The sequence below is a fragment of the Chionomys nivalis genome, chromosome 14 (assembly GCF_950005125.1).
Source record: "Chionomys nivalis chromosome 14, mChiNiv1.1, whole genome shotgun sequence".
NCBI classification, from domain to species: domain Eukaryota; kingdom Metazoa; phylum Chordata; class Mammalia; order Rodentia; family Cricetidae; genus Chionomys; species Chionomys nivalis.
Genome location: NC_080099.1, coordinates 57,421,039 through 57,437,742, shown reverse-complemented (window position 1 = coordinate 57,437,742; position 16,704 = coordinate 57,421,039). Strand labels below are relative to the sequence as shown.

At 42.2% G+C, this 16,704-nt stretch overlaps 1 protein-coding gene across 1 annotated transcript; it reads right to left on the bottom strand.

Moving 5' to 3' along the window:
* Positions 1 to 530: 530 nt before the first annotated feature.
* Zscan30 (zinc finger and SCAN domain containing 30) lies at positions 531 to 15,221 on the bottom strand. The gene is made up of 4 exons (XM_057788283.1): positions 15,187 to 15,221; positions 9,844 to 10,266; positions 8,448 to 8,607; positions 531 to 4,689 (listed from the first exon to the last, which is right to left on the bottom strand). Exons 2-4 carry the CDS (start codon positions 10,246 to 10,248, stop codon positions 3,746 to 3,748), a joined length of 1,509 nt encoding a protein of 502 aa, XP_057644266.1. The 5' UTR covers positions 10,249 to 10,266; positions 15,187 to 15,221; the 3' UTR covers positions 531 to 3,745.
* Between the last annotated feature and the right edge of the window lie 1,483 nt (positions 15,222 to 16,704).

The window sequence follows — 16,704 nt, the reverse complement described above, 5'->3', positions numbered from 1 at the left end:
AATAATTTTTATAAGGATACAAAAGTAATGCTGTCTTGGACATTTATAGGTGAGTATGTAGTAACCAATAAAAATAAACTAAATGCCTAATGTAGATGTTCAGTAGATAATGTTAAAAAAGGGAAATACACTAGAGCTCTTACATAGGATCAGAAGGAAATGTAACAGGTATTTGTCAAGAGTTTTGTGTATGTTAGTCATTAGTACAAATCATATTGTACACATAGGAAATGGAGGTTATCATAGCTAAAAGGTCCAGAGTTTTAACTTAGAACTACAATTTTATATGTACTTTATACAATCCATGAAAAAGTCCCACTAACATTTAAATCACAGATGTGCTAGTGAATAATACACATATGTCCAGTCATAGAAGTTACAGTCATGTTGGAATAAGAGTGAAGGTGGTATTTATTTTCCATATAAAATTAACAAGGATTTGAACATTAGGACTCTTGCTGCTAATGAGCTGTGAATACATTACCTCTGGTAATCAGTACCAAAACCCTTCAGCACTGCATTGGACTTTGACATTCTACCCAGAAATATACTTAAGGAACCATGACTATGCAGCCTTACAAGCTGTTAAAACATGTGAAACATTCATGAGATATTAAATACACTATATACAACATGAACCCATGTAAAACATTACGCATTAAAAATAACAGACATACAATGTCAAGATGGTTACTTCTGGGTGGTGAAGTTACAGGTAATGTGCTATTTTTGTATTTAAAGTTTTACTGCAAAATCTAGCACTGCTTATAGAGGGAGGGGCAAGAGAATATAGTTCAGTTGTAAAGCATAAATTTACTATGTTTAAGGCCCCAGGTTTAATCCCTAGATCCATAGCCCTAGGCAGAGCAGGTAGTGAAAAGCCCAAAATAGTGAAAATAAGTACTTGCCTTCTAAGACATCCCTGTCTCAAGTTTTAACTAACTTAACTCTGATCTTTCATTGTTGACAAAATCAATGCAGACATACTTTCCTAATATTGAAAGAATCCCCTTCAAATTCTAAATTCCTGTGCAAGTTAACTTTCATGCATGAAAATTTATGGCTCAGAGAAGCAAGTTGTAAGTATTTCAGAACCCCCGTCATTAGTGCTTTCCCATGAGTTCAGCAGGCATAAACAAGTGAGCTCATCTGTATTCTCATGTTAGAGGAGCTGAAGATGATCTTACAGTCAGTGTCAGTCTTTATGAAACGGAGTGGACACCACAGCAGCTGAAAGGAAAACAGCCGGTACCCTTCTCTCTGCTCTGCTCTTCCTCTTGCTCCAGGGGCAGTCTGTAAAGCAGTGCTTGCCTCACATGGAACTTACCTTCCTCCCTCATGCCACAGCCTGCAACTAGATCTGAGAGGACTGAGTTTCCAAGTCATTTGACAGTAACCTAATAACCTACTTCTGTTTGTGAACCACTGACGAGGAAGTCACATCTCGGCCATAAACTTCATATGAAACCGTCTCAAAATTACCCAAAACATGGAACTAAAGAGATGGCTTAGAGCAGGAACTGCTTTTGTAGGGGACCAGAGTTCCATGCCCAGCACCCACATTGGGTGGTTTACCTCCTGTAACTCCACTCCAAAGGGATCCAGTGCCTGTTTCTGGCCTCTGTAGGCATTTGCATTCACATGCACATAATTTGATGTCAGACCAAAGGTCTTTCTCAGCACTTAGCACTGCTGAGGGAGGCTCTCTTGGTGGATTTAGTGTATGTATGAATTTAAAAGGGTCTTGATTTTTCACTCCAGTACTCCAGCAACTCAAAAGTCTGGCTATCACAGCTTTATGCTGTTTCATTTAATTTAACTAGAAATTAAGTGTGCTACTTCCCATTTTTCTACTCTCCTTCATACCCTCCAGCCTAACTCCACTCTACTCTCTTCATACCCTCCAGCCTAACTCCACTCTACTCTCTTCATACCCTCCAGCCTAACTCCACTCTACACTCCTTCATACCCTCCAGCCTAACCCCACTCTACTGTCCTTCATACCCTCCAGCCTAACTCCACTCTACTCTCCTTCATACCCTCCAGCCTAACTCCACTCTACTCTCCTTCATACCCTCCAGCCTAACTCCACTCTACACTCCTTCATACCCTCCAGCCTAACTCCACTCACACTGTGCTTTTACCTGAATGATTTAAAAGCAAAATTTTAAAATTTCAGTTTAATTACAATACATTCCATTACATGCTGATACTAAGCAACTGGAGTGCATATTGAACATAAAAATTTTAAAATTAGAAAATTATACTAGAGATTTTTACCAGAAATATTAGAATTACAGAAAAACAGTAGGAAGTAGTTCAAAAGTTAATTTTGCTATGGGTAACACAATTATGGATGAGTTATACTTCTCAATGCTCACAATTAGAAAAAGGGTTAAATGATACTTAAAACACTGAATCATTCACTTGCCACCTATAGGAAAGGCAATTCACTGTCCATTTGAATTATCCCTTTAAGTCAGTTCTTACATAATTGCACATCCTTTGGACATGAGAACCATATCCATTTTTATCTACTCACAATAGCTATTACCAAGTCTTCAAAAATGGTGCATTTTCCTAAGTAAAAATTACCATCAGCAATCGTGGGTTAATTAAAACTGCCAAATGAAAGTTTTGAAGAGTCTGAGAGATTGACTCAATATGTATTTCCCTCAAGTGGCTTATCATCTGCAAGCCTAATGCTGAGAGAGACTCCAGTCCCTCAGCTTCCAGTGTATGTTGTTTCCTTGGTATACATTAGAAACACTAGTTACCATGCTAACTGAATACTTCCAGATCATAAAAGTCTCATGATCTGAAACAGGTTATCCAACTCAGGCTATTACAAGCAGCAAAAGAAACCAACCTGGCTTCTGAACTGGAATCAAAATTCCAGCAGGAATCGAAGAAACAGGAATGTCTCCAGATCCTCTCTTCTCATCATTCCATGTATGTATTATATAAACTCTGCCTCTGTTCTTCTGCCATTAGCCTGGCTAACTTCTGTATTTTAGGTATCAAATGAGATATCACACCCAAGGAAATATTTAGTTAATTTGTAAATCGGTAAAGCATCTCTGAATATCTTCCATCAGAACCCTACATTTATCTAGCAGTTATTGACACACTCTTACCAGAATTACTTGATTAATAAATTTGTATATTCCATTAGCCCTAAATTTTGAGGGGGCAGTGATCAAGTCTGTTCTCCCAATGGTTAGGCCCAGGAGGTACCAATAAGGAAGTAGACTACATCAGGAAGCTCAGGGTTGAAAGAACTGGCAATGGGGCAGACAGCTTCCATTCCTCAGATATTAAACTGACCCAGGACATGACATTTCATAGCCTCAATTCAACATTTCAGACCTCAGTAACTTAAAAAATGCACTCCTGCCAGACAAAAACACTTTGGCTGGACAGTGATCTTTGCATTTAATAAGGAGATCTTGCAGGATCCACGGTCATGGACTCACATGAAGGTGCTCAATGACAGTTCTATCTGTAGTGGGGAATGGATGAAGAACATATTGGTGAGAGTCCTCATTCAGAGTGGGTCCGTCTTTCTCTCAGTCTTTGTAGACTAGATCTAGATAAAACTCTTCCAATATGTAAGCTGTTTGTGTGAGTCTCTTAAGAGAACTAACTAGGCTGGAAAGAAAAAGTCTTGCTGTCTGGAAACTTCTAATTTTTGTGGAATCTCCCCTTCAAAGTGAATTCCTTGCATTTCACAATTACATAACCCTTATCCACAAAGCTGAACTCTGGTGTGTGCTCTCTGATGCTGCGTAAGGCCTGACCTATGCCTAAATATTTTCCTACATTCATAGCATTCATAAGGTTTTTCCCCAGAGTGGGTTCTCTGGTGCTGGGTGAGGGCTGAGCTTTGATTAAAGGATTTTTCACATTCATTACATTCATAAGGTTTCTCACCAGTATGGATTCTTTCATGTTCCCTAAGAACAGAACTTCTCCTAAAAGCCTTACCACATTCAGTACATGCATAACCTTTGTCTCCACTGTGAATCTTCTTATGCTGAATAAGAGTGGAGCTCTGGCTGAAGGCTTTCCCACACTCTTCACAACCATAAGGTTTCTCTCCAGTATGAATTCTCCTATGCCTAATGAGCCCTGAGCTGCCCCTGAAAGCTTTCCCACAGTCACAACATTTATAGGGTTTTTCACCACTGTGAATTCTCTGATGTCTAACAAGATCTGTTCTGAAACCAAAGGCTTTTCCACATTCTTTACATGCATAAGGTCTCTCTCCAGTATGACTTCTTTGATGTCTAGTCAGCTTTGACCTATGGCAAAAAGCTTTCCCACAATCCAAACACTCATAGAGCAGTTTCCCTGTGTGAGTTCTGGACTGTGTAGTACCGTGTAAGTTTAGACTGAGAATTCCTTCACCTTCTTTACACTTGAAGGTATTCTGTTCTGTGGGGGGTTTCTTGTTAAAGCTTGCCAGACTGAAATAGCTTTCCTGGGAAGAAAGTGGACTCGTTTTGTTGCTTGCATCATCACTTCCTCTTTGCTTATTGTTCTCCAGACATCCCATAGTTTCTTCAACTATCTGTACTGGAGAAGATTCCCTAGGAAGTCTTCCTGGAGATGCCATGGTCACTGATGTAACACATTCAATAATTTCTTGCTTTGCTGTTAGTACTTTGTCAGTCACCATCTTGCTATCTAAAAATGTGAATAGGGTGTGTCATTCTTTTATGTTAAAAATGCTATAGGAGGAACAATAAAACAAAGGAAAAGGGTAAGTGCTGGTTCTCAAGAGATGACGTGGTGATTTTTTTCCTTCAAGACAGGGTTTCTCTGTGTAACAGTCCTTGCTGTCCTAGAACTAACTCTGTAGACCAGGCTGGCCTTGAACTCACAAAAACCTGGCTGGTTTGGTGATTTAAGGGGCATACTCTTGCAGAGGAGCCTGGTTCAGTTCCCAGCACCCACCTGGTGGCTCACAACCATCTCTAACTCAGTTCCAGGAGATACAACACCCTCTTCTGGCCTCTGTGGGGATCAGGCATGCAGGTAGCGCATATGCAAACATGCAGGCAAACACTCATACGTTTAAAAAAATACCAGGGCTGGACATACAGCCCAGTGACTTTAGAGTGCTTGCAAACACAAGGCCCTGGGTTTAATCTCCAGGATTGGGGAAGGGATACGGGTGGGGAAATGAGAATTCCCTATACAGAACTCAATAGTAAAATGGACAAAGAATATAAGTAAGTATTGGAGACACTGACAATTGAACAAGAAAACAATACTTAGAGGTGACAAACAGTAATACCAGTCATAAACCAGAAAGAGAAGAGATGATTCTAGGTTAGATAACATGAAAAAGGAGAAGAGGTTATACAGAATCAGGAATAAGATGACTTAAGGGTTGTAGATCAGCAGTACATCTAACAAAGTAGGAGAGCATGTGATACTATAAAATGTTTGGGGGATAGATAAGTATTGGACACAGGGAGGTGGGCAGGGAATAGAAAACAAGATAGCATTTGCAAATTCTGGCAGGTTCCAATAGGGCAAATCAATATAAGCAGTAGAAAAAGACAAAGCATTTAGGAAGGAATACAGTTATAGTGACAATTATTCAAAGTGGTGCTTATCTTAATGGAAAAAGGCTAGGTGGTGGCACACACCTTAAATCCCAGTGCTCAGGAGACAAAGACAAATAGATCTTTGAGTTTGAGGCCAGCCTCGTTTACATACTGAGTTCCAGGCCAACCAGGGTTATATACTGAGACCCTATCTCAAAAAAAATACATAAATAAAATGCCCAACAAAGCACTAGTATATAATAAAGGCATAAAAATAGTGCACTTGTTGGGCATAGTGGTGCACGCCTTTAGTCCCAGTATTCAAGAAGCAGAGATGGGTGGATTTCTGTGAGTTTCAGGCCATTCTGGTTGGTTGACACAGTGTATTCCAAGACAGCCAGAGCTACTTAGTGAGACCCTGTCTTGAAAACAAAACAATAAAAATAAGTATTATATTAAGTGAAATGATGTGACCAGAGAAAGTTTGCATAAATCAGAAAAACATTTTTTTTCCTGTTCCCAAAAAGACAGCAGCCATAATGGATAAGGAACACAGTAACCTCATGTCCAAAAAGTACAGTCATACCCTAAGGTACTAAGTAAGAGCTAGCGCTTCAACCAATGATACATTAAAGGAAATCAGAATCTGTCAAGACCTTAATAAAACTAAGTAGAGGGCCAAGTGTGGCATACACCTTTTAATTCCAACACTCAGGAGGCAGAGGCACGGGCCTTGTCTACAGGTTGAGTATCAGGTTGAATATCCTGATACTCTCAAAAAACCAAGACAGCAATAGAAAGAGAGGTGGGGGAGGGGTTGATATATCTGTCCTAAAAGATTTAGACATTCTTAGGGTTTGCATGCTGTTTGTTCTCTAAGGCTTCTCTGTTGGGAGTTTGGTCCCCAGTATAGTGATGTAGCAACTGATGGAGCCTTTAAGAGGGCAGGCCTACTAGGATATGCCAATCAACTGTAATGCTCTCAAAAAGGATTAAGATTTTTCCCATGGAAACTGAGAACTGGTTAGTTCTTGCAAGGACTGTTCTAAAAACCTGAACCTAACCTTGAGTTGGTATCTCTGCTGTCGCTTTTATGTGATCACACGTTTGTCTGTATTCTTGTAACCATCATGATATGTTACAGAAAGGACCCTAACCAGAAATGAGCCAATGAAGGTAACACAGCCCTAAATCTCCAAATGTATGAACAAATAAACCATTTTTCTTTATAATGTTAACTGCTTCAGGTATCTCATTATACTGATTAAAAACTAATATAGATGCCGGGCTATGGTGGTACACATCTTTAATTCCAGCACTTGGGAGGCAGAGGCAGGTGAATCTGAGTTTGAGGCCAGCCTGTTCTATAGAGTGAGTTACAGGACAGCCAAGGCTACACAGAGAAACCATGTCTCAAATAAATAAATAAATAAAATCTTTATCAAACAACAACAACAAGAAACTAATACAGACAATTAGGTATTATTAGCTATTAGTAGATAGTTCTCTGTAAGGCAATATGATAAGATCATTTTTTAAAATGCATTTGAATGTGTAAGGTTGAGTGGGTGTTTCTAAATTAACCTCAGTAGATAACTTACATGATTACTTTGGTGAAATGCCAAGGTCTAAGGTCAGGCCTTCAGGCTTCTGTCCTCTTATATCCAATTCTATCAACATACAACAGATTTACCTCTTAGCGCAGGCTCATACTAGCCAACCTCTTGTAACTATATACTATAACTGTAATAAGAATAATGTAAATTACATAGATTTGACTGAATAAGGCATTCTCTTAATAATTAAGCTTCATGGGACTGTAACAAGATTGCTTGGTGAAAATGAAATCAGAAACAGATGTGACAGGCATTAGCCACCTGGGATGGCTGATGTCTATAGAGATGTTGTCAATAACTTAAAAGTCCTTTTGGCTCTAATCCTTGGCATCTGTGATACTTTGATTTATTGCCTCCTTATTTCAAATCTATCATTGTCCTATCCATAATACTGGCATTATGCTAGCATATGTGTTTTATCAGTTGAGGAAGTTAGAAGGACAGTGAGGAGGATCTTTCTCTTTATTCCTACAGCATTTAAGACACCCAACAACAAACACTTGAATAAGTTTCAAAGAAGCTGTCCACTTTGGCAGCTTCCCAGCAAATTTTATACTAAGTCAAATTTCCTGGCAGGCTTTTAGTACCCTAAAGGTGGCTTCTACTGGATCTAGCCTGCTGAGCATTTCAGAGCACATCTCTTCTGTCTGTGACTGTACCTCTCTAACAAGATCAGATGTCAGCCCTAGCAGGAGCAGATGACACACAGCACCTCTCGCATATGTGTTCTTCTGAGGACTTCCCATCTTAGTCCTGTATGCTCTAGAGTGTGACTTTTAGTGAGACTACATAGTGACCAATGCTCTGCTACTTTTCTTCTTGAGACCACCTCATTGTGTAGTAGTCCAGGCTGGCCTAGGTCATGCAGCCCTCCTACCTCTCAGCCTTTCAAGTCGGTACTGGTATTATAGGTGTATGCCACAACATCTGGCTTGCAGCTGACAATTTTTAATATTACATTTTCCCTTTTCCAAGTTATTATGAGACAAAAATACTGTGTCAGTGACACAGTATTCTTGTCCTTCTTAGAAACTTCCTTATAAGTGTGACAAAAAATACTTTTGAAAACAGCATTAGTCTTGGAATATGGCATCAGAAAATCTTATGAAAAACTTTAATTATTAATCCAAGTTTTAAAAATTATATTGAAATTTCAGATTCTAGGCTGAGCCAATAGAAGAATATTTCAAAGTCAGCATGATTTTCCACAATACTTAGTGACAGTACAGATGACAGTCATTAAAAAAGTCTTGGCACATTTGATAGTCCTCACCTTCATCCTCAACCCTAAATGGTAGGGTTGCCCCATCTCTCTCATGGAAAACCTGAGGCTCCTGGGGTTCACTCCTGCAATGGTCTTCCAAGGACTGCAGTTGGCTACTCAGAGGTGTCTGTGTTCCCATGAGTGTCATTTCTTGGCCAAGAGCTGTGTCCTAGAATAACAAATACCAGCACTGTGACTATATATAGGAGAATGGGTTGTAATCAACCCCTAAATGATGTCCCTAAACCCAAGGGCAAACTTGACTGGGAGAGGGGACGTCGTCCTCTAGAATTACTTCCAGCTGTCATGGGGGCGACGTTCTTTCTGGGGGATCCTGTGAAAGTAAAATGATGGTTAAATTTCAAGATCAATGTCTTTTAAAATTGCAAATAGTCTCTGAGTATTTTGTGCAGGTCTGGCCAGAATGTTGTATAAGATGTGCACCATTTCAGCTAACCAAGTCGGAACTGTCTTGTGCAGCTGGTACCCAAAACAGGTCTTGTAGTAGCGCTATCAGTATCATGACGTCAGTTATGTTAGACCTTAGCCAAAGTTGGTTGCTTCAACGCTGCAAACGTGACCTTGGGTGATTGCCCAGGTAGCTAGTTGTCTCTGTGATTTGTTGCATGTTTTGGAAGTTGTTTGATTGCACTTCCTAATTACTCAGGTAACATTATTTCCCTTCTCAGATCTTCGATGGGGTTGAAGACTATATAAATATAGTTACTTTCCACTCATGACTTGGCCAAGCTATTTATTATATAAGACTTAAGCTAGTTAGAATAGGATATTTGTACTTATTGTATATAATTTCGTAGTAGGTTTAGAACTCTCTTACTTAAACAAAAGGGGGAGGTGTTGCAGGAGGTCCTTCTGCTCCTCCAGCCAATAGCCGCTGAGATACCAGCCCATTGGGGCGTGGTCTCTCTCCTTTTAAAAAAGCGGCCACTTCCCTCATCGCGCTCTCTTCTGCTCTGCTTCCGGTGACTAGACTCCCTTCCTGATTGCGCAGAGGGCTATTGTCTGGGACGGTGATCTGTAAGTTTTTTCCCCTTTAAATAAATAACCATTATATTAATCATAATTCCAAACTAGCATGGGATTATTTATGATTTACACCTTCACCTTCATCTGGCGCCCAACGTGATATATATCATGACTATATACAGGAGAATCACCAACAGTGATGGACAAGGCAGAAGAGCCAGAAAACTCTTCAGATGACTAGGAAAAAAACAACAACACTACAGACCCCATGACTTGAACTAATGGGTGAATAATTAATTTACCAAGAGGCAGAAACTGGCTAAGTTCCTGAGAGCTGAGTCAGTGCTACTCATAATGACTTCTCTAATAACCACAATAGATCAAAACCAACAACAACAAAAAAAACCTTACCTCTTACCTGTTGTTTAGGTTCGTCAAATTCTCTCTCCAGCTCCTCCAGCAGAGTAACAGCCTCCTCTCCGTTTCCAGGTCTGTGCTCCTGCACCCAGGCCTGCAGCTCCATAGGCAGGATGGCCACAAACTGCTCCAGCACCAACAGCTCCAGGATCTGCTCCTTGGAGCGCTCCTCTGGCCTCAGCCACTGCTGACAAAGCTTCTGCAGTTGGTTTAGAGCCTCCCGAGGCCCACTGAAGTCAGAGTAGCCAAATTGTCTAAACTGCTGGCGGAAAACCTCCTGGCTCTGGAGGTTTCCCTGAAGACTGAAGTCCTGCCTCCAAACATTTTCTTCTTCAACTTTCACATAGCTGAGTCCATTTTGTCCTTTTGGAGCAAGACAGGCCAAGGCTGTGGCCTCTCTGAACATCCTGAAAAGACTACCTAGCTGAGGCAGAGAGGAGGTGGACAGTGTTCACGTTACACAGGGAAAGCATGTGCTCAGAATATAACTACATGTTTATGGAGGACAGCCACTTGGTATACACCACTGGGGGCGGGGGAGAGACTGGCCTGCAGAGCTAAGGAATGCAACTCTCTGGTTACCGTACCTGTGTAGAAAATGGGCTAAAAGGGTACTTCCATACAAATGATAACCTATAGATTATTCAAGATTGTTTTCAGAACATGAGACAAAATTTTAGTATAGCTACAATCAAGTGACCTTCAGTAATAACATTAGGGATAATAGTGCTCCTTAAGGACAATCATGATTTGCCCATTCTCCGAATGAAGCTTCTGAGGATCATAAGATGACCAAGGCACACAGCTAATGAACAGCAGAGCTGGACTTTGCATGCAAAGTATTTAGCCCTGTCACAGTCTCCCAAAAGACAGGAACTCAAAATGTAGCACTGGTCATGGGCCAGGCAGCTTACAAGAGATATTTTATTGAATTTCAACAATACCACTGTGCAGTAAATACCATCCCCATGTTTTACAGATGAAGAAGTCAAACATCTTGAATTTGCCTGACGTTCAATCACTAGCTGTTTTTATTCCAGAATGGACTGCCCAGACCAGTCTTGGTTGTTCTTGCAAATTAGTAATGAAGGCAAAAATGTTTGGATGGGGTCACAGGAAATGTCCATGAACGCACAAAGAAGGGAAGATTGTTCCTCACTGAAAGTCACAGCAGAAAATTCCCTTCATCATTTCACAAATACTTAAAAATCTACTGTGTGCTATGCAGACTGCTAAACAAGTCTCACATTAAAGTTTTCTTCCAATGGCCTCTTAGTTCAGTGTGGAGTAACAACAGGTAAGCAGCATGATAAATCAGGAAAGTAAGCACAAGGAAAATACCAACGACTAAGACGAGAGAGAGGGGCCAGAAGAGGCAGGGAGAGCAGCCTGCAAGATAAATCTCAGAGGAATGTGATCTGAGAGACACAGACGGGTGTGAGAGGACATGGCCCACTGCAGAAGCTGACGGTGGTTTAGGACTAGCAGACCAACGGCTGCCACCTCCAGGTATAGCTCAATTAGCCACGGAAGATGAACCCTATAACAGATCCAGTCAAAATCTCCAGGAATATGGCTTTAGTAAATGCCCCAGGTATTTCTATGCACCCACATTTAAAAGTCTATGCCAGACCCTGGAACACTAATGGATACTAAGAGAAAACATACCTATAGCAGAACAGCCAAATTATCCATGGTCTGAGCCAAAGCCACAGCATGGCTGGAAGGTCTGTCTCCCAGGCAGAGGGGTATGCAGAAGAGATGGGTCCACAGTCATTCAAGTGAGAGACCGTAACGGCTTGAGGAATACGATCCAGGATACAGAAACTGAACAAGACTTAGAGACCTACTTGATAAAGGTTTGGAAGATAGAGGGGTCAAGACCAGGTATAGTGTCTCAAGCCTGTAATCCCACCATTTACTAGCCTGAGGCAAGAAGACTGAATTCCAGGTAGCTCCGGCTACATAGTGAGTTCTAACCTACAGAGAATCTAAAGAAAGAATTCAGGTTTCTGGGCACCTCTAGTGGCTGGAAGATGACTGTGCCATATATTGAACTATTCAGTAAGAAAGTTGGGTCTGAGATACCTTGAAAGCAGCATTTCCTCTGTGCTGTGACAGATATTAACAGATGCTTCAGAAATAGCCAGGGACAAACAACATGCACACATACTAACTGTTCCCCCAAAGGACCTGGGATCAAGTCCAGAACCTACAGGGCAGCTCAGAGCAGTCTGTAACTTCAGTTCCAGAGGATTCAATGTCCACTTCTGGCTTCCAAGGGCTCTGCAAACACTTACTACACAGAACATGTAAATGAATGAAAAATAAAAGAATCTAAAAGACAAAATAAAACAAATAAACAAAAAGACCATTATGGGCCAGACTGGTTTCCACGGTGCATCACTCACTAGCTAGCAATTGGTTCTGGCTGGCAGCTAGATATACTACTAGTAAGACTAGATATACTACAAGTAAGGATGCTACATATGTTCCCTTCATGTGCCTTGAGAGAGTTTTTAATGTCCTCATCTCACTCACTGGGGATGGGAATGGGGTGACTTCTAGCTCAGTCAGATGCACCTAAATCAGATCACAGTAAGTACCTCTGTGACACCGTCTACAAAGGAGCCTGAGATGTCAGTGCTGAGAACTCTGACTCAGTCAAGGAGTTATAAGGTTAACAAGGTTAAAGTTAACTACATTTCCCTCAAACTACTTCACTTTTGGGGGGGAAAAAACCCACTTTATTGGGGTGGGGAGGGTTTGCTGGAGATGGTTCAGCACACTTACTGCTCTTACAGAGAACCCAGGTTCAGTTCCCAGTACCCACACAGGGGCTCACAACCACCTTAACTCCAGGTTCAGGGACTCACCTGCACATGGTGTACATAAATGCACACAGATACACATAATACAAACGCTTTAATGGGACTTCTGGTTTTGTCCATGACTATACAACAATCTATATTGTTCTGTGAGCCAAAAATTACTCAACCCAAAAATAACACGAAACTATACACCACAAATACACAGATAACTGAACATACATATGTGTGTGTGCACGCACATGTCCGTATTGTGTATGCGCTCATGTGAATGTCAGCATGATCAAAAAAGAATTTCAAAGAAGCATTGGTCAACACTGTCAGGTACCTAATACAAACTGGAAAACATTTCCAGAGCATTTGGCAGATTGCAGGTAAGTGATTTAGCTCACAAAAGCACCAATGTTGGAGTCAGACAATCATACTCTGTCTAGTAATCATGGTGAGATTTTACTCAGCAGCTGACCTTTTCTGAGATTCCATTCCCTCTCCTGAAAAGAGCAAGGTGCTATAGGAGCTCGGGCTGCTGGTATTTTAAACACACTTTCACACAAATAGTCCTCTTCCCAGTTCCCACAGCAGGAAGCAACTCGGTGTGAGCATCCTTTCTCTGGGAACCAACAGACCCAGAATCCCCTCATCCCAAGGTCTCAGGAAGGCTCTCACCCTCAGGACCACTCTCCTATCCTAACCACTTCAAGGTCAGCAGCAAACAAGCATGAAAATCCCCACCTCTCAGAGTGCACTGAAGTGACTCAAACAAGCAAACACGAGACGTGCTTCTGCTGCTCCGCCACTGCCATGGTAAGTCAAGATTCTTACCATTTCCCCTTGCTTTTCCTGCCTCCTGACTGGGAGCTTTCGTGTCAAGGCAGGGCCCATCTCCTGAGGACTGTAGGAACAAATCTAGCCTTTCCAACTCAATCACCTCCTGTTCTTTGTCTCACCACACCTGAACAACAATAAAACCACATTTTAAAACTGGCCCAGTAAGATACTCAAGGCAAGAGGAAAATCCCATTCCACAAGGAGTGAGTTACAAAATAGGCCTCACTGGGAAATTTACCAAAAGGACATCAATAAAATCAAGCCCAGGTTCTTGAGTCTCCTATCCTCTCACAGAAGGCAAGTCTAGAGAGGCACTGCAGTGTTTCAGGGCCACACCCCTACTTCTTAGCATACAAACTGGGGAAGCAAGCTTGTCCACGAGGATATAGCGTAACCATTCTGATCAGAAAACCTGATTCAGGTGTCACCCAGGAAATGGCGAAGGGGATGGGAGGCACTGAGCTTGGGTCCAAGGCCTGCCTGGAAGGCAAATCCAGCCCCTCAACTAGCCATCAGTCTAAGCAAGAGGAAACCCCCAGGACCCTTCTGGAGGCAATCCTCTCCTGGCAGGGAAGGCTGTTACTATTAAAGCATCTGTCCTGAAAGTAACATGTCAGAATGTTCCTGTTTGATCATTTAATACTTAACAACACACTGGGCCTTTGTAGTAGATCCCAGTTTTATCAGCCCATTTTAAATGTCTCAGCTCACTTTGTCTTCACAGCATGCTATAGTGTAAGTTCAACTGTGCTAAGAGAAACAGTATATCCAAGCTGCCCCACCTATGGGGCTTGGGAGGTAATCTGGACTGCTGTTTCGTTGAGTTTGCTTTTGTTGAGTTTGCTTTTGTTGTTGTTGTTTTGTTTTTGAGTTTGAGCTGGACTTTAACAATGTGGTCCCCCTGCCTCCACCACCTGCGAGCTGGGACTATAGGCCTGACTCCGGAGTCCACACTCTGATGCAGCCTCTGCTGAATGCAGCTCACATCGGCATTACTAAGACAGGGTGCTCACCAGAGGGCCTGGTTTTCACAAATCTGTTAATATTTATTGTGTGCAGACACTCTATTAGGGGCTGGACGGTCATGAGGACATTACCCTGCCTTACAGAACTCAACAGTGGGGGAGGGGGCGGCATGTGTTAAACAGAAGTACACTTGAATCTAATAGTGAATACAATTACAGAAAGCCAGACCTGTTAGCACAGGACTGTGAGCTCTGTGGGGGAGGCTGAGGCAGGACTTCGCCAAATTCAAGGTCAACCTGGGCTAGAGTGAGCTCAGGGCCAGCCTGGGCAACAAGTGAGACCCTGTCACCGATTTTAAAATAATAACCTACAGAGAAGCTGGTGCTCTCGTGGTGTTTAATAAAGGAAAGCCAAGACAATGACTGAGATTCGGCCCTGGAACGAGCTTTGTTCTCAAGCAAAGATCCTGGCAGCACCCCCAAGCAGGAGGCGCCGGTAAGTGGGAGAGCAATCGGTGTAAAATTGGGAGCGCGCGGCAAGCAGAGAGACGCCAGATGAGAGACAGGCGACCCGCGGACCTAGAAGAGGCCTGGCACAGCTCCATGCTCTCCCTGAGACTGGCGCGGGGCGAGGGGTAGAAGGGAGGGTGTACAGGAGGATGGCGACCCGATCAGAAGGGGCTGGAAGGCATCAAAGCCGAGGGGCTGCACCTTGGCACTCACCTCGGCTCCGCAGGTAGCCCGAACCGCCCGGGGAAGCGGGGAAGTCACTAGAAGCACTCCCCCCGGAAGTGGGGACGAGAGGGTCCCTCTAGGAACCCCGGAGGACTACTATTCTGTGGCCGCCATGCTCTTTGGGGAGTCTGCTAGGGAGGGGTGTACTGGGAAAAGAGTGACTGAATACATGATAAAATTGCAAACAAATTTTACAGTGAACCAGATCTTGCGAGCTGAATCAAGTCAGTGCGTGGAAGGGAATATCAGGTTTTCAAGAAGTGTTCAATATCCGTACTATCCAATATGGACATTATTGGCCACATGAAGCTACTGATGATTAAATGATGTGTACTTTCCCCTCAAGTTGGTCTGGCCGCAAAGGACTCCCTGCTGATGATTATTCTTTCCCAACTTTATTAAGATCATTGTTTAAAGACAAAGCTTTTCTGAGAGCCAAAAAAGGTGTAAATCAAAATACAGGTGTTGAGCCTGATAGAATACCTAAGTTACGCAGGTTCTGAAATACCCTTCAGAAACCAGCACTCATGTTCTTTCAGGACTCTATGGTGAACTACATACAGTCTTCCCACAAAGCCAGTCATTTCTATGCATGCATGGTTTATGTTTTCTTAAAATCAAGATTACAGCAGGAAGTGGTGGTGCATGACTTTAATCCCAGGAGGCAGAATTCGATGGATCTCCAGTTCGAGGCCAGCCTGGTCTACAATGTGAGTTCCAGGACAGCCAGGACTGTTACACAAAGAAACCATGTCTCTGTACAAATAAATCAGCGGGGGTGGTGGGGACGACCACGATTACAAGCATCAAAAAGAAGAATGTTCTCGCTGTTTTCTCTGCCCCCGGTTCTGTTACGCAGTTCTGCTATTCACTGAGCTTTGTACAGTACATAATTCTGTGATCATGACACGAGAGTCTGCATGCATCTCCTCGCTGCTCCATGAATCTTCAAGCTGAGAGGGCTCAGGCTTTTGAAGACCATTCCAGATCCTGTGTGTCTGTTGTAGCACAGTGTCTGATACAGTAATAGTTACTGAATAAATAAATTCACATAGTCCTAAAAAATTCCAATGTTATCAAGGCATTGTGACACATACCTTTAATCTCAGCACTGAGAAGGCAGAGGCAGGGGAATCTTTGTGAGTTCTGATTTATAATAGTGATTTCCAGAAGAGTCAACGCTACATGATAGAGACTCTGTCTCAAAAATAAAACCCAGTAATAATAATATTAACCCAAGGCTTCATTCCATGACCATGACTCTCAGCTTACACCTGTGGCTCCTAGTTTGACTCTGCTTTCTTCCACTTTGCTCCTGCTCCTTTCTGCTTTGTCACTATCAAATTCCAGCATTAGACTCCTAGTCACATGAGCACTGCAAGACTACCTGACCAGTTCCTGTATTTGTGTAAGCCAATTTCCCTTAAGGATATACATACAGCACAAAACACTACTACTATTGTGCTTCTCTGACTGGACAATGATGCTATATCAAAAAAGAAAGTC

Excerpts from the sequence above, each read along its gene's own strand:
- Zscan30 (XM_057788283.1), bottom strand. The coding sequence starts at position 10,248 with ATGTTCAGAGAGGCCACAGCCTTGGCCTGTCTTGCTCCAAAAGGACAA. Across the intron at positions 8,608-9,843 it reads TTGACGAACCTAAACAACAG|GACACAGCTCTTGGCCAAGA; the intron begins GTAAGAGGTAAG and ends TTGTTATTCTAG. Across the intron at positions 4,690-8,447 it reads ATTTAGGGTTGAGGATGAAG|ATAGCAAGATGGTGACTGAC; the intron begins GTGAGGACTATC and ends TCACATTTTTAG.